We start from the raw sequence: 25111 nt of genomic DNA on the forward strand, positions 1-25111 counted from the left end.
AACTGAAGACACACATATACAAAAGAAGGGAAGGGATAAACTCTGGAAGAAGTGTTTGTAATCACTGCCCCTAGTGAGGTGTGTGCAGGAGTCTCAAAGGATGCGATAGAGGGTTATTCTGGTAGAAGGAAAGATATGACACTATAGGAAATTTATGCAAAATTTAGTTCACCATTAAGAAAACTTACCTGTTAAAAAGAAATAAATATTAAAATAATTTAATATTCTCACAATAGACAAAAGGTTATATACTTCCAACTATTTGTTCTAAGAGTATTGATACTGTAAGCACAAATAAAACCTGTCTTTGTCCGTTTTTCAGAGTGGCTGGAGAGGCATTAAACAAAAGGTTTGAGATAAACACAATCAATGTGGGAAAATGCAGCTCTAATAAACTTTTGAGTGATTTAAAATATTTTTTTAAGTGCAAAAATTTCTAATGAGGCCATTAATACACCACAGAAACTTAGGTCTGTACACCATACTGGAAAAGGCAAGGACATTAGGAGATGTAGTCCTGTGGTTGAGGTGGACAGCTACTGCTATCTGAACCTCTAATAATACTGAGTTCTTGTCAGCCACAGCAAAACCTAATGTGGAGGTGGTAGAAAACAGTATTATTTTCCTCATATGTCACAAAGGTTCTCCAAAACAAACTGCTGGAAGTCCCACTGCCTAGGAAATTTAAGGTTCCCCTGGTGAAGTTTGGAAAATCACAAGTAATTTTGGCATGCCAAGTTTATCAGAAAATATACTGTAGACAGAAAATCTAATTTGCAATTAGTCATACCAATCCATCTCTTGCAGGCAGCTGATTAACTGACAAACACAACAACAGATTACATAAAGAAATAATGCTAGGAAAATATATAACACATTTTTCTATGTCATCTCTTGTAATTAGCAGCTGGAGACAAGGAGGAGAGCCAGTGTTGGCTTTGACTAGCTAATGACCTAGCAGACGTTTCCATCTTCTCTAGAGTGTAATAGCTATACAGCATGCAGCACAGTAAATCATCTCTCAACTGGAATATAAGTCTATTAAATTGATTTTGTCCTAAATACATTACTTAGCTCTGAAATGCTTGTAGAAAATAATAAATCACTGCTGGTCTAAGTGTATAGACATGTAAATCACATGTGACAAGCAATAAATCAGAATACTTAGCAGAACAATATCCCAATAACACATTCTTCCCAGAAGGCAGAACAGCCTGACTAATGAGGACAATAGCTGCTTTTCTTCCTTTTTTTATTTTTTTTTCTCGGGTGATGCATCTCAAAAGGAAACAAGTTTCATTTCATATTGAATCAATCTGACCATCCTAAAAGAAGAATGAAAGAATACACATATTTGACATAGGATCCCCATGTTCCAAAGAGTTCTCCACGGATTCAGCAGGTAACACCTCTGAGGTATTACCCACCAGAAGCTAAATACAAGTTAAACGCACACTCTGCGCTTCAGTTGGGTAAGACAAACTCCACTATGGGAGACAAAGCCTCCCTTATATTCAAGAACTACTGAGACATCACATAATGACCTGTTTCTTAGAAAGGATCTTCATTCTGTTATTTTTACCCATAACTAGCCTAGGCAAAATTTTTGGCTAATCTCTAGATCTAAGTTTGCTTTACTTTTATTGGAAGCAATCACAAAAGAGCTGGCTAACAGGACTAGTCACCTGACTTACCTCTGCAGCCATCATGCAGATAAGGATCTTCTTGGTCTAGTTCCTCCTTTGAAATTTCAACTAAAAAGAGAAGAGACAGGCATTAGAGGAGAAAACTCTTTTCTTCTCACTGTACAAAGCTGCCTGCTTGGGACGGGGCTCAGACCATGGTTTTGGATAAACCAGGACAAAATTAAAGAGAATTATTTACATGTTTCATAGTTAAATTTGACATTCAAATGCACATGGCCATGGGGCATTTTACCTCTGACTCATTCAATAAGAAAGCCATGCTGTGATCATAGATTACACATGGGCTGAGATTTTCAAATGCAGGTTCTTAACATTAGGCTTTTAACCAGAGCTTAAACTCATTTTCATAAAACATGTTGTTGAGGCATGCTTGGCTTCCACTGACTTTACAGTAGCTTGGAGTACTCACGGTTTTAATGAAAATCAGATTAACCTCAGTTATTTATTTAGACTTTATTCCAAAAAGAACTCCACACCCAACTTTTGGGCACCTACTTAGGGCATTCTTTCAGATGTACTTCATATGCCTTAACTCAGAGAGTTTTGATGAGCAGTACTTCTGCTACGTGCTTGTGTCCTGAGACTTCTTTCCCTCCCAACAGTTGATATAAAAGGGCTGAATTCATCCACTGCCTGAGCTCCATGCAAGCCCAAAGGACTAGCTAATACACTTCTTCCAATCCCACCACTCTGAATGCAGGGGAAACAGTAGGCAGTGAGATGTGTAAAAACATGATCTCAAAATATTCTGATCATTGAAGAGGAAGCTTAGTCTCATTTCAGTGACTGTCAATAAGCCTACTCAACCAGCGGTCACCCGCAAGCATCATGGATGTGAAAGCAAGATTTTGTGCACTGGCACAAGGCCAGGTGGGTACACTGAGGCTGGTGGATAGACTCAATTCATAGGGGTATATTTCGGTCACACAGAAGCTAATGAAATCAGTATGCCCAAGCCTGGTCTGATTTTGTAGCAGTCTTGGGGGACACAGTACCAGAAAGTACTCTTTATGTGACTAATACAGCATCATACAGGGAGTTAGCTTGCCTTATCCTCTGTGGCAGAGTGCCCTGCATGCCCTGCTATTGCATAACACAAACACAAGGTGCTAGTCCAAGAAGCTGCCTTAAAAAATGGAGACGGATCTCCCCTTCAGGACTGACAAAAATATCTATTTGTGTTGCTTGCCCTGCCTTTCTACGGGCAATTTTAATTGTTGATAGGGATATGTGATGTATGTGCAACCACCTGCTTGCTTCTTATTTTAATGATGAGAATATTGTCCTGCCCTGCTTGTTGACAGACCCATCTTTGCAATACATAATAGTTCTTATGTGTGCCATAATAACCATACCAGCCATATGCATAATGGTTATTATGCGTGCCACCTGCCCAGAGGGGTAAGTGGGGAAATACTGCACACTGTTCTCACAGCTCTGGATTTTAAAGTACTGATATATTTCTTATGTCAAGCCAGTACTCTGAGTCTGCAAATGTTTGTTATTAGCAGAGTGGTCTAAGTACAAGATATCTACCAGTCTGGCCACTTCAACCAGTGCTAATTCACCCGCTGAGACAGCAGTACACAAAGAAACTGGCAAGGCATTTCTAAATGTTACTTGGTAAGGATGTACATTGACACAAGCCAGGTTCCAAAAACCTGAAACAAGTCTGATTACACCCTGCCTCAAGCATACCATACAAGCTTTTGTGGTGTAGGGTTTGGGTTTAAGTGATAGATTAGGATGATGTCTCACAAAATCTGTCACCGTGCATGTTTTCAGTGCTCAGCTGCTCATGAAGGATGCAGGTTTCTGCTAAGTGAAAGAGGCAAAAAAACCCAAACACAACACTCCAGGTCTGTAAGGGTCAGCACATCCAAACTCATTCTTTTCTGTGCTGTGGACTAGGTATGGAGAAGGGTGTCAGGAGCTGCTGCTGAGGCATCCAGATGCCCCTCTCTTCCTATAATGTTGAGAGAAATGCAGATACTGTGTTTCCTGGAAAAGCTCAGTTCTCCCAGATGGTCCAGGCAGGTCTAGCACTCCCAGTTTGTGGGCATTTGCCTCTCACACAAAATCAAACATTTGAATTCTGCAGAGCTGGCAAAGGCCATCCGGCTTTTAAATCCAATTTAAAGAATCAGTTGTCAATTTTCTTTTTAATTAGGAATTTATCAGTGGGAAAAGTGCTATTAAGAAGTAATAGCTCATACTCAGATTCCAAGATAAGAATCATTAATGGCCACAATAATCTGTTTTATAGTTCAGTTCTGACACCATGGACTGAGTGACCACTATTGAGCTTCTTTGGCCTCCTGTAGCATACAGCATTTCAAATATCACTAGCCAGAAAAATGAGCTCCAATAAACATGCATCATTAAATTACTCAGAGAAGACCTCGTTAGAAAAATTCTAACAGAAATAATTTAAAGTAAAAACACTGCTTGTACCCCATATCATTTTGTGTCTCACTCTTTTATCATGTGGAACATAAAATACCTTGCTCCTTTTTAGGAACATCATCGCTGATGGACATATCAATGCCTTCTTGACCCTTCATACAGCAAGCTCTGAAGACAATTCCACACTGGTATCCTATCTTTGGGTTGGGTTCACAACTCTGACCTTGAACTTGGGCAGTCTTTCCCAGCAAGCAACAGTAACAACATATCTGCTGAAAAGAAAAGATAAAGAAAAGAAAAAGAAAAAGGAGTCAAATCCTGGCTCTTAAACAAATCAATGCAAATTTTCTTAGTAGTGTCAACAGCATTATCTCACTGTAACAAAGTGATGGAAATTTTCTGGAAACTCTTTAAGACCTCTTGGTACACTCAGGCTCAGACATTCTAATCTGTAGCTGAGTTCAGTGAGCTCTACATCTGGCCTACATAAAGCCAAGCACAAACCCTGGATCCAGTTCTTACAAATACCGTGTACGTGTCAATGTGTGATGTGGAAGGCCAGAATGGTCCAGGTACCATAGAATCTCCTGAGTTGGAAGGGACACATAAGGATCATCAAGTCCAACTCCAGGCTCCACAAAGGGCTGAACAAGTCGGGGCTTATGTACATGGAACATCATTGCTCCCTGCTTGCATAGCCCAAATTCAACCACCAGCGAACAGCGGGAACTCCTAACACTTCTGCTTCCCTTTTGTGTCCAGTTCAATTAAACTGGGACATGATCAATGAAGTGCATGACTCAGTTTATAATTAAACTGCCTACTCAACTTCCCAGCAAAGAATATCCCTCTCTGAACTAACAGACAAGCAAGAGAACAAACATGATTCATCCAAGGTTAGTGTTAATCGGTCAGAAGGAGAAGCTATTCTGTTTTGAAAAAGAAACTGCATGGTCAGACATTATTTAAAATCATCACAGTCCTGACACAGCTTCCAGCAATGAAAAATGATCTGCCTCTTCCAGACCTGCTGAACTACGGCCGAGGAACACATCACAGAAGCGAACACAGGACAGGTTAATCCTGTGGAAGTTCCCTTCTTATTTTAAATTGAGGGGGCACTGCAAATTTATTGCATTTTCTTCCTCACTGTTAGAAAGCAGTAAAGATGTTTGATTCTCCAGAACTGGTGTCTACCAATTGCTACTGACACATAAAAGCAGATTTATGCTTTTATTGTTAATTTTATTATGCCTGCAGACCTTTTTTGCTTGAAGAAAACAGTCTGTGCCATTAGAGAGAGAAGGCAGAATAAATATTGAACTAAATTTCTGTAATTTGGTGCTTTAAGCACTACAACTACTGAAAAGAAAGTAACTATTAAATTTCTTTCACTGCTTTGAGATGTATACCCTTGCCTATAGTCCAAGTTTTCCCTCATAAGATATTATATACATTTTTCTCTCTGTACTGCAGAGAGGTTCTTTTAAAACCTAGAGCAGCATGGAAATAAAATAAAGTCCTTTTTCATTGTTTCTTCTATATTTTTTTTTTTTACCTTGCAGCGTTTTGATGTCCACACTGTATGTAAGCATGATATTTTGTATTTTGCCTTTTACATACACAACTCAATCTTTTCCTTGCTGCAGAACGCTGTATGGCACCAACTCTCCCCTCCTGGCCAGTGCTGGGGTGTTTTTCTTTCATCCTCACCGTAACACTGAAACGTCTTCCCTTATTAAAAACTGTTTGGTGGGATGGCTCCTCAATATCTACTTTTTTCATTTGATTCTCCACCTATTTCCAGCTGGTTCCATCACTAACACATCTGTGATTTCTGGCTTTTCTGGGTGACTTTAGAAATAAATAATCATATATTCCAGGGATTTTGGATTGCAGAGTAATTATTCTAACATATCTAACATTTTCCTGTGGCATTCTTCTCAAAGTTTTTAATATCTGTCTGTAATTTTTTTTGGATTTCCAATTTTAATAACCATAAATTAGAAGACAGAAATGAAAACTGAGCTAAAGATTCACTGTTTGACTTAAACTTGCATATTTTTGATAATCAAATTTTGAGTTACTGAACACAGCTGATGCCTTGCCAGATTTTGACATTGGATACTTCTGGACATCCTCACTGGTTTCTACTCTAAGGTGTATGAATTGACTCAATCAATGTCTTTGTCTTGTCAACAATGCTCGAATTGGGAGTTACAGAGTTTCTTGGAATTTTTTTGTAGAGTGATCATTCATTCATCTTGCCATTCTTGAAGTGTTGAATAACCTTACGTCCTTTATTTCTTCCGGGTTGAGCCACCACTTGAAAGACCTCTGTCCCCAGCTAATGTAAATCTTCAAGTACTGAGCTTTCTAAGTGTTGTGGTTTAACCCCGGCCAGAAACTAAGCACCACGCAGTGGCTCGCTCCCTCCCCCTGCATCGGGATGGGGGAGAGAATCCAAAGAGTGAAAGTGAGAAAACTTGTGGGTTGAGATAAAGACAGTTTAATAGGGAAACCAAAAGCCAGGTGTGCAAGCAAAGCAAGGCAAGGAATTGATTCACCCCCTCCCATGGACAGGCAGCCATCCCCAGGAAAGCAAGGCTCCATCATGCACAATGGTTACTTTGGAAGACTTGAAACGTGTATGTGTCCCTCTCTTCCTTTTCTTCCCCAGCCTTCTGTGCTGAGCATGACATCACATTGTATGGAATATTCCTTTGGTAATCTGTCCCACCTGTGCCCCCTCACAACTCCTTGTGCACCCTCAGCCTCCTTGCTGGTGGAGTTATATGAGAAGCCAGAAAAGGCCTCAACTCTGTGTCGCTACCCTGGTAAGATTACTCTCAACATTTCCTTTCCCACACTAATTTTTTCAGGGCTGTTAGCCTGTTCTGAACAGCTTTAATCCTCTAGTCTGGAGTGCAGTCTCGACTCCGTATCAGTTCAGTTCTTGATGTGTCTGCAGCCATTTTCCAAAGGTCACCAGTTGCCCGGAGGGACACCACGATGGCCATTCACCCACTGCCAGAACCACCGCTTCCTTCGTGGACGGTACAACCTAGCAACCGAGTTGTTGTTGTTATTACACACCTTCGCTGCCTGTGAGCCTTTGCTTCTGAAGCCATACCAATAACAAATCTCAAACATTTTTTCCCTTTGCTTCTCCCATGTTACAAGCAAAATCCCACGCAGCTTCAAACTATGCCTTGATCTTCATGTTGGGATAGAGAGCTCTGTCCTACCCGAAGGCCTATGATCTTTTGAATGCTCTCATACCTTGCCTTCCCACAGAAAGGCATAAAGGTAGAAGGAATAAAAGAAAAAAGAGTTACATGTGACAAGTCTGAAGATTTATTTTTGGCGTGATCAGGAAACAACTGAAATTGTTTTCACCAGTAAAGTCTCTTATTTAGTTAAATTTTGTAACAGTTCCTTGATATTTATGTGACTGTTTAATTACCAGATCTGGAAGGAGGAACCACTACTTTTGTGCATCTGTCCACAAGAGGTCTCTCCCTTGCTGAAATCCAGACTAAATAGCAGATGAACAGACTGATAAAATACAAGTAACTCCGTGGAATTTTTCAGAACTTTTGGAGATCTGAATAATAAAAAATATGTTCAATAGTCCAAAGCAATGAAAATTGAGTAATGTGTGCAGTTTTGGGTGCCACAGTACAAGACAAACATAAATACTGGAGAGTGTCCAAAGGAGGGCAACAACTATGACGAAGGGTCTGGAGGGGACATATGAGGAGAGGTCAAAGTCCCTTGGTTTGTTCATCCCAGAGAAAGGGAGATTGAGGGGAGACCTTATCACAGTCAGTGGCTTCCTGACGAGGGGGAGTGAAGGGACAGGCGCCGATCTCCTCTCTTTAGTGCGCAGTGATAGACCTGAGGGAACAGTATGAAGCTGCACCAAGGGGAGGTTTAGGTTGGGTATTAGGAAGAGGTTCTTTCCTGAGAAGGTGGTTGGGCACTTGGACAGGCTCCCCAGGGAAGTGGTCACAGCATTGAGCTTGGCTGAGGTCAAGAAGCATCTGGACAATGTACTCAGTCCCATGCTCTGACTTGTCTGGCCCTGTGTGGAGCAGAGAGTTGGACTTGATGATCCTTATGGGTCGCTCCAAACTCAGGAGATTCTGTGATAATTTTTCTGCTCACCTGACACGAACAACCAAAGTATTCTTAACAAAACTGTGAAGACAAAGCTGTATCTTGATCTTTGGAAAAAGAAAGTACCTATGAACAATTTTTGTGAAAATGCCCCAGCACCTTAAAGGTAGAATTTCTACAAGCTTCACTCCTTTCTGCAGGGCTGTTGTGGTAGAAACTCTTGTAAAACCATTTCTACATCTCCCATATCAGCAACAAATCTAGAAATTTATTACTGACTTTTGATGAAGATTTTAAGTATTAATGATTAATTTTGCAACCTTTTTTTCAAGGAAAGAAAAGCTATGCTTCCAAAAAAATGGAGGAGTAAAATCCTGCCCATCATTACCTATGCATGCTGCTTTTAGTGTAGTGTAAAAGCTGAGGCAAGTGTTTTCAAAATACAGTTGTCTTATTTTCTTTCTAATTGTATGTTTTGGATGCAAAAGCAAGAACAGCTGCCTCATTTGCTGCTAAATGCTGCAATTAATCCCACTAACTGAAATACCAAATCACTCTTCCTGCTGCCTTGAAGGATACAAAGATCTAAAAGATTTCTTCTGGTACCTAAGATAAAGAAAACCAGACCAACTCAGGCAAAATGAGATTTAGGTCCACATGATACTGGCTTGGTGTGAATGTAGTTTTTGTTTACCACAGCAGGGCCCAGTTGCCAGGTACATTGTATGTCTCCAGGTCATCAAATTCAAAATGCATTCAACAAAATAAATGATGAATTGTTGGCCGATCATAAATTGTCTATGTCCATCATGGATCTAAGAGACTATCTACAAAGATACTCCTACAGCTACCTCAGTAGAGTTATTAAGTGTAGGATATTCCTACTGGGGATGGGTGGGGGTGGGCAGAACATGGTTCACAAAGATTAAATACACTGACTATGTCTATTCCAGTAAATTAAACAGGGACAGAATATGGGCTCAGGCATTATCCCACAATCGTATTTAATGTTTAAATATCAGCCAGCTCTAATGTCAACTAAGATCCTCTCAAACAGTGCTGAAGCCTATTTTGGGGTTAGCACAGGCAAGCAAGTGTTCCCAACAGCCCTCATGCACTATGTTTTCCAGGGGAAAGTGACAGTTATGTGACATGAGCTGTGCTGAGTTGTTTATTCCCAGGGCTAGAGATCAAGGCCCAGTCCATCTTCTTTAATATAGCTGTCACCATGAAAACCTGCCATCTTTATAAAGTCTGGACATTTAAAAAAAACAACATCATTAACTCTTCTTCCTCAGGCTGACAAGCACACATAAGGAAAGATCAGTCAACTGATGGGAAAGTGGGTTTCCTTCAACAGTTGTGTTCTGTTTTAAGGTTGTCTCATGCCGTGTGTTTAAAATAGTGCTGCTGTTATAAACCCATCTCTGGCAGCAAGCACTTGAATCTGCAGAGTACTCATCTTCAGTCTTTGTTCATCATTTCACAGCTCTCCAAAGTACTGACACAAATACTTTTCCATGCCATATTCAGATTGGGGTGGTCAGGCTTCCTAACACTAAAAGCTGCAACAGAGGAATCTCTCTGCCAGGATGTCCTGGTTTCAGGTGAGACAATTTTTCTTTCTAGTAGCTGGTATAGAGCTGTGTTTTGGATTTAGTGTGAGAATGGTGTTGATAACACACAGATGTTTTTAGTTGTAGCTAGGTGGTTGGAGTGCTTATACTAAGTCAATGACTCTTCAGCATCAGATGCCCTACCAGGTGCAGAAGCAGCTGGGAGAGCACAGCCAGGACAGCTGACCCAGACTGGCCAAAGGGATATTCCTAACCATCAATAGAGTGTCATGTTCCCATAATAACTGGGGGTTGGCTGGGAGGCAGATTTGCTGCTCAGAAATAGACTGGGCACCGGATTGCTTACCACACGCAAAAGGAAAATAAACCAATTACATTTGTGCAGCACTTGTTCTTATTGTCATTATTGTTATTACAATTTTCTTCCTTTATTACTGTACTGAACTGTCTTTATCTCAACCCATGAGCTCTTTTTCTATTCCCCTGCCCATCCTCTCTGGGGGGAAGGATAAGCAAGTAGCTGCGTGGTACATAGTATCAGCTGGAGTTAAGGTATGACACCAGAGCAAGGCATACCCTGGACATGGTCAACAGGTGACAGATCCCCTCTCTAGAAGACACTACACCATGGGAAAAAAAAAAACATGCTCCATGTGCAGACCAGTCTGTGACAACTTGACAATGCCAGCTTCACCAGCATTTGTTACCTTTCTTCCACTCACAGCCACAATGCACATTACTTCCTCAGCGGCATCGTACTGCCAGGAATGTGATCAAGCCATCATTTTGAAGAGATAGGGAACTTGTGAGTCAGACATTGTCTCTCATCTTCTATATCATAGATTTTTTTTAAATGAATGAACCAAAACATTCACCATCTCTGAGCAGTGGGAAGAACTAAAAGCACTCTTATCAATTTTTATCACCACTAAAAGAAATCCGTAACAGGATCAGAACTGTTCATGACTGGGTCATGGTTGAGGTCATGATCTTACTGGTGGAATTTTCTTCCCAAAACACTCCACAGAGCTGTATGAATATGCTCCCTTTCAAGAAAGGAGAGACAAAGATGGTAATGAAGGTGGAGAGCAGGGCACAAATTAACTAAAGATGCCAACAACAGGCATTTTCATTCTAATACCAAACACCATTATCACACGCTTACAGATATCTTCATTCAGCAGTAAACCAAAGTCATGTTAGTTAACTAAGAACATGTACACAAGCTGGAATTATAAGTACACTGAGAGGATTAACTTCAGTCCTATGCCTTTGGATCACCAATACTGAAAACCACCGAATTTGACCTGAGGCCATGAAGGTCTAATGAAAACTGAAGTCTGAAATGCATCTGAGTTCTTCACCCATCCCTTCTTACAGCATTGATGACTTTTCCTCGCACAAAAGCGGTTTCCTAGCCAATTACCTTTTCAACACTTTCCACCTTTTTGCATTCTACCCTCTACCTCTGCTAAAATATCAGATGGTCTGCTTCACTCAACAAGGAGCTGCTTCTCTCACGGCTGTCTACTTTGTGTTTCTTTAACAGAGACACACACAGTGTAGGTGTGAAAAAGCTGTTTATGTGCATCAAACAGAGTAGGGCGAACTTCAGTCAACCCTTTACACCAATCTAGACAGGTAATACCATTCCTTAAAGATGAGCCAGAGCAGGTCCCACGTCTTACCTTGAAGTATTCAGCTTCACAGGTGGAGTTGTCACCAATATGTGAGTCACACTCTTCACGCACGTTGGCAAATTCGATCCCATCCGAACAGTACTGCTTCTCCAACTGGCTGCGGCAGCACTGTACCTGAGTCATGCTGACAAGAGGGCGGAAGCAACGGGAGAAGAACGTCATACGTAGGTCAAGAGCAGACAGTGCAAGCTTTGACAATTAGCACTCGTACCAGGCTGATGGGAAGCGGTTCTTGAGGGCACACCTTTTAATTGCAAAGCAAAACTATTCTCTAGAAGGAGGCAGAATGTGTAGGTGATGTGTTTAATACAGTTTAACTGCTGGTCTACCTTGCAGTCTGTTGTAACAATTTTTTTAAGTGAAACACATTTGCCCCAGGGCTTGCTGGTAGCTGAAGATGGTGAGAACCAAATCACTGCTCCAGCTGATGGAAGGGAGAAGTCAGGCCCTGGACATTGTGAAAGTCTGCAATCCCATGGCCAGTCTACCTCTGCACCTGCTGCCCCTTGCTGAAACAAACAGATGTGGTGTGTTGAAGGAAGCTCAGAGTGTTGCTCTGTGGGACAACTGGAGATAAGGGGAGAAATGAAGATACCAGGAAAAGTCACAGCAAGAAATGGTGTATTGCAAGCCAGAGGTGAAGACAGACAAGGGAGATAAAAGTATTATAGGGCAGGAAGACGTGGAAAGGAGACAGGATAAAAGTCTGCAGGGATCTGCTTTTTTAGTTCCACTGCTCATAAAATCATTCTTTTTTATCTTGGTTTCAGTGAATAAACTGAAAACTCCTTCCTGTGGAAAATAAAAATAATCTGTGTAAGGAAGTTTTATCTCCTCCACTTCTGTAGCTACTGCCACTTGCATGGAAAACTCATTCAAGGAGATATCTCCCCCCTGTTTTTATGTGCAGCTATGCCTTGCTGGGCAGCACTGTGGGTGGAGCTTGCAGTTCAAAGTTCTTCCACCACTATCTACTGTAACAGACACTGGGAAACAGAGAGCAAAGTTAAGGAGGAATAGCAAATCATATTACAAATGTAGTGATATTATCTTATCCATGTGCTTTATGATAACCCAATTTCACTAAGAATTATGTTACCTGAGTTACCATGGTAAAAGGAAACTATCTCAAAGGCAATCCAAACCGGTAAATTCCATTTATAGTAGAATAGGTGTACCCAAAAGTCATACTCTGATATGTTAGAACTTTGTAAGAAACACAAAGAAAAACCCTATAAATGCACCTTTATACCCATCAGCATGAGAAATCAGACCAATATCGAATGCTCAATGTTTGCTGTTTAGAGTATTCACCTTCTTTCTGCCTCAATGCTAGTTATTTGAACTGATTTTCAAAGGTTACCTAGAAATACATAAAACTATGTAAAGGTATTCAGCAAGCCAATACCTTTTACTCTTAGAAATCCTTTATTTGCACTGTTGGAAATTTTGCCAGTGTAAAGAAGAGGAGTGAGTTAGTTGCACCACTAATCTGCAGGCTTTTCCTACTGTCACCTGAGATAAATGGATTCCCATGCATCACCTCTGGAGGAGCTTCCCTGCTCTTGTTGACCAGAGGACAAGCTTTCAGCTCCCCAAGCTCTCCTCAGCTCTAAGGCTGGGGCCATCCAGTGCAGCTCACCTAAAAGCAGGGCACACATGGGTACTGGGCTCAGATTCTGCATCTCTGTGCATACTGGAGGTGAGGTTGTCAAGTTACACTCCTATAGATTCCCTATTCTTATTTATGGGATTTTGTAATGGTCTGACTGTGCAGATCTCACTTGGACAAAAACAGCTCTGAGATTTCAATGCATAGAAACAAAAACCAGGATACGTTCATGAGCAAAATATTCAAAAATAGAATGTAAAGTCATAGCTAGAAGTTAAGCCCAGGACAGTAACTTTATTTGGCAGAATATTTGAAGGTTTTGATATTTGATTTAGTTCCAGTTTGGAAAAATATGTAGCTTTTTTGTTGCTGAAATTCCCTCTGAAGCAAAATTTCCATTCCCTGCCCAGCTCTGGGGTGGTCTGACTGTCAGGACTTTAGAAGCCTGTAAAATCTGAACTTCAAGCCCAAGAGTGTGGGAGCTGAGACTTTCCAGCTCCTTTAGCACTCCAAGTCCTGTTGAGGAGCTAGATACATTAGCCACAGACAAACAAACAAACAGCAGCCTTCTTTCAGTAGATCTGTTTGATTTCCAGTGTGGCCTTTTTAAAATTATTATTATTATTTTTCCAAATACAAGTCACCTCTTTAATCCTGACAAATTGGCAATGTCAACCAAAACAAAAAAGTTTCCTAAAATGTTTCCCACAGCTGTATTCACAAGTCATGTGGCCCATCCCAACTGTAATAAGGAATTAAGCATCAATTGAATACTAGATTAAAATACCATTTGTTCATTCTCAGAACAACAACAATAATATCACACTTCATTGCCCAGATCCTACAGAGAAGTTGCACTGGTAGCCAATTATTGTTTAAGACTGTAAACACTTGTGTGGCTGTAACAGAGGTAGAAATCCTTGAAAGATGGCAGAGAAAAATGCTTGAAAAATCTACACAGTACTGGCCTTCCAGCTCCAGCTTCACCTGTGCAGCTGACCATCCTTTTCCCTTTACACACCAGACTCTAAGACTTACTTCAGACCCCAAGACTTTTGAGATCAAGAGCAGCTCTCCCCATCCTCACTAAGATATGTGCATCTCCCTGGCTTAGACCCTACTATAATACATACCTGCTTCCTACTTCACAGCAGAGTAAAGGACCCATCTCTAACAGCTAACAGGACATCTAGATTTGTCTCTTCATGTAAAACCTTTCAACTCTTCCTGGGTAGCGTCAATATTAGCTTCATGTCTAAGGAGGGCTTCCAATATCAGTCTCAAAAATAAACCAATAAAGTAGAGGAGTTCTTTACCGTGGTTTTGGGTTTTTAATTAATCCTAATAACTAAAAAATCCAAAGGCTACTTCCCCCTTATCTGCCATATTCAGCTAAAACTGTTTATTCAAATAAATAAGGTATTCACAATATGGCTGAAATCTTAAAACATTAAATACTGAATCTCTAGCAGCGTGAGGTCTCATAACTGACATTCACTCAGGATATTTCAGGTAAAATCATGCCTTTTCTGGTTTCTCTAAAAGATGAGTTTTATTCATGGCTCACAGTGGAGAGAAATCACTCAGCCATTTAAAAAATCCTTATTCTTTGTTACAGATGCTGAAGTTATTTAACTTCTAGGTGAGTTGATTATAAATCAAATTAAGAAATAATGTTTTATATTCTTACTTTTGCTTTCTGTTAAAGTTTAACCAATGTTACAGATTTTCATGGAATACATTTCCAGCCGAGAAGCTACATGTCCATTTACCTCCACAATCGTTTCACATTTATTATTCTCCTTCCCAGAGGCCAGGCTTCTAAACCAGCACAGATTTTGTAATCACCTATTTTTCCTTTCATTTCTTTCCATGAAAGCATTAAAATTTAACTTTGCTCTGAAAACATCTCTGTTGTCCTCCTAATTTCAGTAACCTCTGTCTCTCTCCTTCTACTTATTAGCCTGCCTTCAAACTATTTTGTTGCTGTTCATGTGCATAATGGAAGGGCTTTGACAAAAAATATTTAAAAAAATTAAAAAGGGTATTATTCCACTCCAGAGTTCTTTTATAAAAACAAACTGAATCATTCACCCTTTGTCCTTTCAGTTTGCAGCTTAACATGCAACAGAAATGAACTAAGGAAAACTAAGAGCAAGACCTGGTATTATGAGTTTAGCAATATGACAAATTAAAATAATTAGTGCCTTAACAGTGAAAAAATGTGTATTTGAACACGTGTTATAAATTAGCAAGGGACAACTGATTCAATAAACCTCAGAATCAATCTGCTGCAAACCATAAACAGCTTTGTAGTTTACTTAATATGTTCTCTTGAAGGTAAATAGTAACATTATATTGATATTATATATTATGTACAGAAACAACACTGATAATATTGTGGCAGAAAAAGGACTGAGTTTGACATTATTCATTAAGTGAACTGTGTAAGTTATCCTAAATGAGTGGCAGTAAAACCCCGACAACATAGCAGACTGTTCTATCCCTCTGACTGCGAAGCCAATAATCTTGGTGACTGTGAGGCACACTTAGCAGGCTACAGAGAAGAGATACCAACTAATAAAGACAACTTCTCAAAAAAATAACTTCAAACAGCTTTTTCAAACATAAATCTGTCACAACTTTGATGTCCAAAATCTCAAGCTCTTCCAGGCTTACAATGGCATAAATCAATAAACATCTATCAGTGGTTAAGCATCTGCTGCCTATCACTTCAAATACTCTTGTCTTATTATTTCCTTGTGTTCCCAGCTGAATCTGTATTCAAGTGCTGCCACTTATCTCTGCATGGGAATACAGATGACCTCTTTGTCCTGTTTTAGGACAGCACCTATCCTTCTGTAGCTGCTTCTCCTATGCATTTTTGCAACACTATAATAAACAACATTATTCCCAATGTACCTCCCAAAAAGACTTTACACAGTGCTAAAGGCATGCAGTTCTCATATGGAGATACACTGTTTCTGGCCCAGGAATTAAGTTCAATTGCTAGGAGCTCTGGGCAGGTGAAAGTCTTCATTTTGAAAGGAAGAAGATTTACTGGTCAGGTTTAGTTCCAAAAATAAATGGCAGCTGTTTCCAGCTGCTGTGAGTTCAACCACATCACAAGAAATTAACAGGCAAAAAGCTGCCATTATGACAGCCAAATATACCATTCATTAAAACTCTATGCTCACGTTTACCAAGTCATGAAGGGACAGATACTGTCATTGTCCAGAGTGATACTACAACGAGGTATATACTCCTCTGTGGGACAGGCAACCACCGTAAGAGACTGCAGACACAAGTGGAACCTGGTTTTGCTTGCAGCTCTGAGTGGTAGGAGGAAGCACACAAAATCAGTGTCATTACCCTTGCATGCCTGCAAAGGGAACCATGCTCCCTTACTCTTCATTTGGCTCCAGTTTCACTAGCAATTAGAGGCAGAATTCGGCCCTTACTGTTGTGTCTGAAGTGGTATTCTAAAGTGATTATAAAGTGATCTCTCGCAGATATTCCAGTCTGCAACTGTTAAGTGGAGCAAAATAATACTCTCATTAAAGAAAGTAATTAAAGGTGCCACTTTTACTTAAATGTTTTTAAAATGAAGCCAAGCTTCAGTGGATGCTGTTTCTTTATTGTTCATGAACACATGCACGTCCCCGTCCCTGGAGGTGTTCAAGGCCAGGTTGGATGGGGCCCTGGGCAGCGTTGTGTAGATCCAGGCCTGGAGGTTGGTGGCCCTGCCTGTGGCAGAGGGGTTGGAGCTCTATGATCCTTGGGGTCCCTTCCAACCCAGACCATTCCATGATTCTATGATTCTACGTGAACTGCATCTATCCACTTCTTTTTTTTGTCAGTAAGTGCTCACACCTCTTGCAGAATATGTGAGTTTACCTGTTTGTGCTTTACCATTACATCATTCTAATTTTCTTAGTTACACATCAGTTAAGCACGAAAGCTAGACAAAGTATTATTAAACATTTTTCAGTTCCTACAAAGTCCTAAGGACTCTCTAAAACAGCAGTCTTTAAAAGAGCTACATTTACAACTCAAGCACAACTCATGCTAATGAAATTATCATTAAATCATAAAGATTCTCTCCCCCAGATTGTTCAATAAACTTGGCTTCCTGATTTTCCTGCGTCTGTTTTGTCTCTCTCTTCTGACTCTTCAAGTATTTCCTAAATTAGGATGTAAGTCCTATCTGTCAATTCCTCTGCGTAAGAGACTGCTTTCAATGCCAATATAAATGCAAAAGTCAGAAAACATGGACAGACTTGCCTGTGAGACATTCTTTCTGTAATAAAGATCAATCCAACACTTCGACATTTACCAAGTTTAAATCACTTTGCAATCATTTTGAAAAGACAGAAGAGAGCAATTTAGTGTTTTAGATACAAAGTCCTCTGTGAATTTCCCCCTCAAACTACCAATCACAAACTGTTACCTCCACAAATTAAATGTAAAAAGTGCCTTTAACAGCAAAAAACCACAAACTGTCATTGGCATAAACTTACTAATGCCCCAACCACATAAGAGATTCAGTATAACCAAAATACTACTGTGCAAATGATTTTAACATTTAATGCCATTATTTCATTTGCTATGTACATAAGTAATCTATAGATTATTCATGGTACAGGTTCTGTTGCATTTCTTGATAAACAGCTACAAAAGAATTTAGGCCTTCGTTGGGATAGATCCACGATCAGTATAAACTGAAGAAGCTTTGCTGACATCAGGGGAGCCACGCTGAGATCTACTGACTGTAGGCACAGTCCAAGCCCCATGGGCAGAGTACAGTGGAAAAGCTTCTGATTAAGAGACAGCACACGTCAAACAGATGAGAGCAGTGTGACTTTACACTAGACCAACAGAAAAATTTAAAGGACTTAAAGGAAGAAAGGAAGGTGCTTAGTAGGTACTCCCCAAGGCTAGGTGTGCATTTGAAAAATGGATTTAAGAGCTGGGTGCTTCATCTTCAAAATGAGCTTTCATACCTGACATTCCTGTGGTTTTACATGTAAATACAACCTATGGTTTAATATATAACAATATACCTGCATTCTCTGGACTCGGAGATTAATGTCAAAGGAGGACATATTCTGTTTTGATTTGCCCATTCGATACCCTTGTCACAGCATTCTTCTATTGTAAGATCTGCAGAAATGAGGAAAGAGAAGCACAAAAATATATTTAATACAATCTTAGCAAATAGTATTTCATCTCCCAGTTCAAAAAACAAAACCAGAACAGAGTCAGTTAATTTTCCCCTCCCTGATCTACACACAGAATGGTGCACCCATCCCAAGGGCAGCCATGGTCACATGAAGCATCTGTTAGCACCTTGCAATCAGCCCAAGTGCTGGAGCTATTCCTTCCTCAGTGAGGCAAACTGCAGTTTCCCGTAATCCTTCACATAAAGACAAAGTCTAGGGCCTGGCACTCCAGCAGAAAACCATTCAGATAGATCAGGGCCTGCACAATAGAAGTATCTATTGGATTGCACTCCTTTCTTATCAAATGGGGCAGCAGCAATAGCCAGCCTTTTGAAATCCTGTTGAATACAGGATAAATCACTGTCTAATACAAGAGACAGATGAATCTCATTACATTTTAATTTGCAGAACTATTTTCCCTGAGGTTATTATCCAATTAATCTGTTTTCCTCAGAAGTATGTCTGTAAGTACAAAAGTATTGTACAAAAAGCCTGAAAGGTATATCAAAATACATATCAAAATATATATATCAAAAGATATACCAGTTTTGATGACTCTAACATATGAAATTATTGCTTTTTCATATGATAGCAACTAATACGAACCCTGAAACTAAGGGGAAAAGCATACTGAAGATTATTATTTGTACTGAGTATGATTTTTGCAAGTCTCTAATTTAATAAAATTAAATACTGTTAATGAACTGACAAGCACTACAGGTTTGCATCATATTCGAAGTGCAAAAGTTCACTGCACAGCAGGTGTATCAGAACTTGGAATAAAACATGAGTCACATTTTCCTATTAATTATCTCATACTTCAGACACTGAACAGCCACTTGTGTAACAAATACGCAACCTGTGTAAAAAAAAAATCTGATTATCAAGGACAGATTTATAATGTTTTCTATTAGCTTCCCACGTTTTTTGACTGATGGCCCTGACAGACTGCACCCACGAGAGTTGAGGGACCTGGCTGATGCCCTTGCCAGGCTACTCAGAATTTTCTTTGAGAGGTCATGGTGAATGAGAGAAGTTACTGAAGAATGGAAGAGAACACATGCCTCCTTGTCTTCAAGGACAAGAGAGATCTGGGAAACTACAGGCTAGTCAACCTCTTCTCACTGTCTGGGGAGGTGGTGGAGAAAATCCTCCTGGAAGCAATGTCCAAACACATGAAGGACAAGAAGGCGATCGGGAGAAGTCAGCTTGGATTTATGAAGTGGTACCACGCTTAACTAACCTCACAGCCTTCTACAAGTGAGGTGGCTAGCTTGACGGATGAGGGGAGAGCAGTGGATCTTGTTTACCTTGACATCAGTAAGGCTTTCAACACTGTCCCCCATAACACCCCCACTGGCAAGCTGACAATGTACAGGTTAGGTAAGTAGGCAGTGAGGTGGACATTGGAAGGAGTACACGCTCAACAGATTCAGAGATGATACAAATCTGGGAGGAGTCACTTATGCACCAGATGGTTGTGCCACCATCCAGAGGAATCCCAATAGGATGTAGAAACGAGCCTCCCAAATTTCAACAAAGGGAAATGAAAAGTCCTGCAACTGGAGAGGATGAGGGCCTATACAGAAGTAGACACTGAGGCCTTATCAGTTGGAAAATAGCTCTGCAAAGAAGGACCAAGGTGTCCTGGTGGACACCAAGCTAGTCATAAGACAGCTCTGTATTTCTGCAGCAAAGGCAGCCAGTGCCATCTTGGGCTACATTAGACAGAGCACTGGCAGCAGGTCATGGCATGTGATCCTTCCCCTCTGCTCAGTACCAATGAAGCCACATCTGGAGAGCTGTGCTCAGCCCTGGGCTCCCCAGTTCAAGAAAGATAGGGACTTACTGCAGCGAATCCATGCAGGGTTTCCAACATGATGTATGGACTGGAATATCATTCACATGAGGACAGACAGAGAGAGCTGGGGCTGTTTAGCCTGGAAAAAAGAAGGCTTGGAGGGAACTGACTGATGTTTATAAATACCTGAAGAGAGGGGATGAAGAAGAGGGAGGTAGACTCTTTCTCTCAACAGTGTCCACTGAGGGGATAAGACAACTGACACAAATTACACCATATGAAGTTCCATCCGAACGCAGGATAACAGTTCTTTACAGAAAGTGTTCAAACACTGCATGACCTCAAGAGGTCCCTTCCAACCTAAATCATTCTGTGACTGATTGCTTAATGAAAAAGAAGTAAGACCCTTTCACTTGAAGGCTGCTGCGCTACACAGAGGAAGGCAAATCTCATTTCTTTCTTTTTGATGGAGAAGCTAAAATACAAAAGAATGAAATGACTTGCCCAAATTACACAGCAAACTGGTGGCAGAACAGGGAGAGCACAGCAGGTCATTCCCAGACCATCTCTCTCCGCTGGATCATAAAATGCCTTACATGTTTGTCTCATCCTTAGTTTTGCTCCAAGCACTCTAAAATGTGAAAAAAATCAGTTAGTAGCAGCATTATATTCAAGACTATCCATTTTCTCAAATGATTTCCTGCAGAGTCTACAAAGGACAAGTATCTGCTTCCTCTGGCTTTTCCTATACCTGTTAAAAAGCTGTCATTTCCCAAGTGCTCCTTATATGCAGGTGTCACAGCTACCTCCTTTCATTTGTCCATGTATCTTCCTCCTACCCTACTGCAGTTATTGAAAGAAGTGGAAATACTATCTACTCTGTGATCACACTTGTTTTGACATGCATTGGACAGAGTTTATATAAGTACCTCAACCAGCAGACCTTCATGTGTTGGAAAGTTAGAAAGCAGCTGAAAGCAACTAGAGAAGATAACCCCCACCAGTAACTTGGTTGTTTGCAGGGAACAACCTACATTCCCAACTCCTGATTACAATCCAACAAGTTCAAGCAAAAAGTAAAGAGCTACATCTTAAGGTAGGTACTGTTAAGATAGTTACCAATTCTACTGTGCAAAGCTCTAGAGTACTGAGTATGATTCTGGTTACTCCTCTTCAGGAAGGGACACATCAAAATGGCAAATGTGTAAAGAAAGGCTAGGATGATGCACCAGAGAATCAAAGCCCTATTGTGGAAGGAAAAACTGGAAGAAATAGACCATTTTAAGCCTACATAAGTAAAGATTGTGAAAGGATGTGGTTCCTGTCAACAAATACTACCGCAGTAAACAATAATCAAAATTATGGGATCAAGTAAACTAATTTTTTTTTAATAAGAAAATCATTATACTTATAAATGGCATTACACTAAGTGTTCGTTTATAACGGAGCTCTGTACTCTATGACCCAGGTCATCCTTCTAGTCTTACTTACCCAAAATAATGGTCAAAATTCTGTCAATATGAAGTCAAGACAATAATTCTCTTGTATTCCACAGTGTGTCCAGAATTCATGCCAGTATCTGAAACTTAGTTGTAGTTTATAATACTACAGAGAAAATCAGTCTTGTAAATAAATATCTGCCTGTGGTGAAAGACATGAATTTGCATCTGATCTCTTCTTTGGGAATAGAGACCTTGTCTGGTGCTTGCTGCCTGCCAGCATACTGCTAACAAACATTATATGCATCAAGTTTCATACAATGTGTTACAAATAACTGGACTTTTAGTGCTGTTGACTGCAATTAATCTTAACCGTGTTGAAAAATGATACACATTTAACTGAAGTGCAGAGCTGGCTGCAGGTTTTTGCAGGGCTTTATACAAAATGGGTCTTCAGCCAAGTTCCTCCCCAGAAGGACAATCCCTGGCCCTGGACACCAGTTCTTCCCTCCCAGCTCTGGCAACACACCTCTACTCCAACCAAATAACTCAAGAATTTAAAGCAGGCCAAGCTAAGCAAGCTCATCTGTAGGAGTGCAGCAGACAAAGAAGGATTTCGGATAGTTTGTTGAGGGAGAACTGTGGTCCAGACTCATTTTTTCAGTGACATCACAATTCATATCCTCCAAAGATCCTGCCAAAAATCTCTTGAGAATAGAGGGAAGTGAAAAACAAGCAGTAAAAGAAGAACTCCACCCTCAAGGCCATTCTTCTAAAATATCACAATAAAACAGTGAAAAACATTTGCTCTAGCTTGGCTTTGCAGCTTGCTTTTCCAAGTGGCAGTTTGTGGACAAATCTTTGGGTGTCAACGCCTGATTGCGCTGGAATCTATTCTGACTGTTTTGGCATGGAGAGTTTTTTAATGAGTATTCAGAAATAGGACAGACGTATTGTCTCCTCACTGTATTTTTCCAGTGGTGTGGATTCAACAGTCCATGTGCCCGTTCATGCGGCTCCCAGGTGGCAATCTCTGCACAAGCAGTTCGTGCTGAGGCCATTTGTGCCTCCATACACCCTCTTCAGGAGACCAACAGCAAGGTGTGGGGGGGCAGGGTGGTCTATGGCCTCTCCTCAGTTTCTCATAACTAGAAGTTTGCAATGCAGGGCGTCTGAAAGGAAGGGGTAGCGGAAAGCAGACAGCAGAACCTACTCTGATTGCATCATCCTGAAGAATCTCACATACTGCACAGAAAACAATGGTTCTTTTTTTCTCTGAATGTAGCTGTGTGTCTTTTACCATGGCCAATGGGCTCACAGTACCCCTCAGAGCTGCATGGCCAAAGATCATCAAGCAGGAATCACAGTACCACTCTTCTGAACCTGGTGCATCTTCAACTGCTTTGCCAAGTGCGCAACGCTCCATGGAAATCAGCCTGAGAAATCTCAGGTGTCTAAGATACAAAACACTTCTGGGAAAGGCCGATGACACTGTCTGTGCTCCTTTATTTAGAGGAAGAAACTCTGCAGGAAAGCTGTAGCATGCAGGGATATGCTGTCTGGTTCATTTTGTAAGTTTGTGAAGCAATTGTTCAGCTTTTTGGTATCATGAGACAGAAAAATACGAAGATAAACCTGAGATCTGATAAGATGGCAGCACGTTGACTTCCTTTTCACTCAGATGTAGTAATTTTGCATGCTAATTGACTTATTGTGAAATATACAAGTCTGTTTTGGATAGAATCAAACACAGCTTCATCAGTACTTTGTAAAAAAAAGTATGTGCAGCAAGACATCAAAAATAACTTGAGTCATGTTAGTATGATGACAGCAAGGATGCATGCCCTGATGTTAAGATGGTATATGTAGTATTCTGGGGGAGAACTTCAGGAGTTCCAGGAAGAGGACAGTGGAAAGACACCTGGAACTCAGATCTCTAATTTTACAAAAGCTGTCATGAAGACGACCTATCAGATAAGAAGTGATTAAAGGTCACACAAATTAAAGCATTTTGTGCACTACACATTCATGTGCTAGCTATGAACTACGCTTATGCAGCCAAAATGTGTATGAGCATATGGTTGTTTTAAAAAAAGGTAGTTTGATAATCTTAACAGGATTGCCATACTGTGTGGGAGTTCAAAGCAAGAAATGTGGTTAAAAACTGTACAATCTTTGACTTCTATGATGTAATAATTGCTTATTCAGCTGCTACAGAGAGTATTTTCTGCAAAAGAAAGATAAGCTTAAGAATGTTACTCAAAAGCATGATTCCTGGAATGAGAAACCCTGAATTGTTTCTGGGAATTGTGCAAAGAAAAAAGCAGAAATAAAAAGAACTGGATAATTGTCATGGCAGTAGCATTCCAGCTAGATCAAAAAGGGATGTGATCTTTTAAGTAACAATCTACAATAGCAGCTGTCCTGTATAGAATGGTGATGATGGAAAAACCTGTGTACGATCCAGGATTAGATAGCTGTTCATTACTCAGTGCTGATCTATGGAACAGTTAGAAAGCTGACAAAAATATCAACCCAAAAGCTACACCTGAGCCTTAGTGGGCTTATCAAACTAGTCCTAGTAAAGCCTTCCAGTTCTTCAATGCAGTAAGTGACATAACTGTCAATTCATAGAATCATATAATCATAGGGGTTGGAAGGGACCTCGAGAGATCATCGCGTCCAACCCCCCTGCCAGAGCATGTTCCCCAGCTCATATTGCACAGGTAGGTGTCCAGACGGGTCTTGAATATCTCCAGAGATGGAGACTCCACCACCCCCCTGGGCAGCCTGTCCCAGGGCTCTGTCACCCTCACTGTGAAAAAGTTCTTCCTCATGTTGGTGCGGAACTTCCTGTGCTCCAACTCGCAGCCATTGCCCCTTGTCCTGTCCCCACAGACCACTGAAAAGGGGCTGGCCATTTCCCCCTGCATCCCATGCTTCAGATATTTATGAACATTAATAAGGTGCCCCCTCAGTCTTCTTTTCTCTAGGCTGAACAGCCCCAGCTCACTCAACCTTTCCTAATAGGGGAGATGCTCCAGGCCCTTAATCATCTTTGTAGCCCTTCTCTGGGCTCTCTCCAGAAGGTCCCTGTCTTTTTTATACCAGGGAGCCCAGAACTGTTCACAATACTCCAGGTGGGGCCTGACCAGGGCAGAGTAGAGGGGGAGGATCACCTCCTTCGACCCGCTGGCCACACTCCTCCTGATGCACCCCAGGATCCCATTGGCTCTCTCAGCCACCAGGGCACACTGCTTGCTCACGGCCAACCTGTCATCAACCAGGACCTCCAGGTCTTTCTCCACAGAGCTCTTCTCCAGCAGGTCATCCCCCAGCCTGTACTGATACAAGCATTTATTCCTTCCCAGATGCAAGACTCTACACTTGCTTTTGTTGAACCTCATCTGGTTTCTCCCTGCCCAGCTCTCCAGCCTGTCCAGGTCTCTCTGGATGGCAGCGCAGTGTTCTTGCGTGTCAGCCACTCCTCCCAGCTTTGTATCATCAGGTACTTGCTGAGGGTGGA

The 25111-nt window shown here is 40.9% G+C and overlaps 1 protein-coding gene across 1 annotated transcript in view; it reads right to left on the minus strand.

Annotated features, from left to right (window-relative positions):
- FBLN1 (fibulin 1) overlaps positions 1-25111 on the minus strand; it is an 80080-nt gene that overhangs the window by 46004 nt on the left and 8965 nt on the right. Inside the window, exons 2-5 of the mRNA XM_084279559.1 lie at positions 18187-18286; positions 11500-11635; positions 4210-4381; positions 1695-1754 (exon numbers count right to left, since the gene is read on the minus strand). Coding sequence (XP_084135685.1) covers positions 1695-1754; positions 4210-4381; positions 11500-11635; positions 18187-18286 — 468 coding nt within the window. The remainder of the gene's footprint in view (positions 1-1694; positions 1755-4209; positions 4382-11499; positions 11636-18186; positions 18287-25111) is intronic.

The sequence above is a fragment of the Gallinula chloropus genome, assembly GCF_964237585.1.
Source record: "Gallinula chloropus genome assembly, chromosome: 1".
NCBI lineage: Eukaryota > Metazoa > Chordata > Aves > Gruiformes > Rallidae > Gallinula > Gallinula chloropus.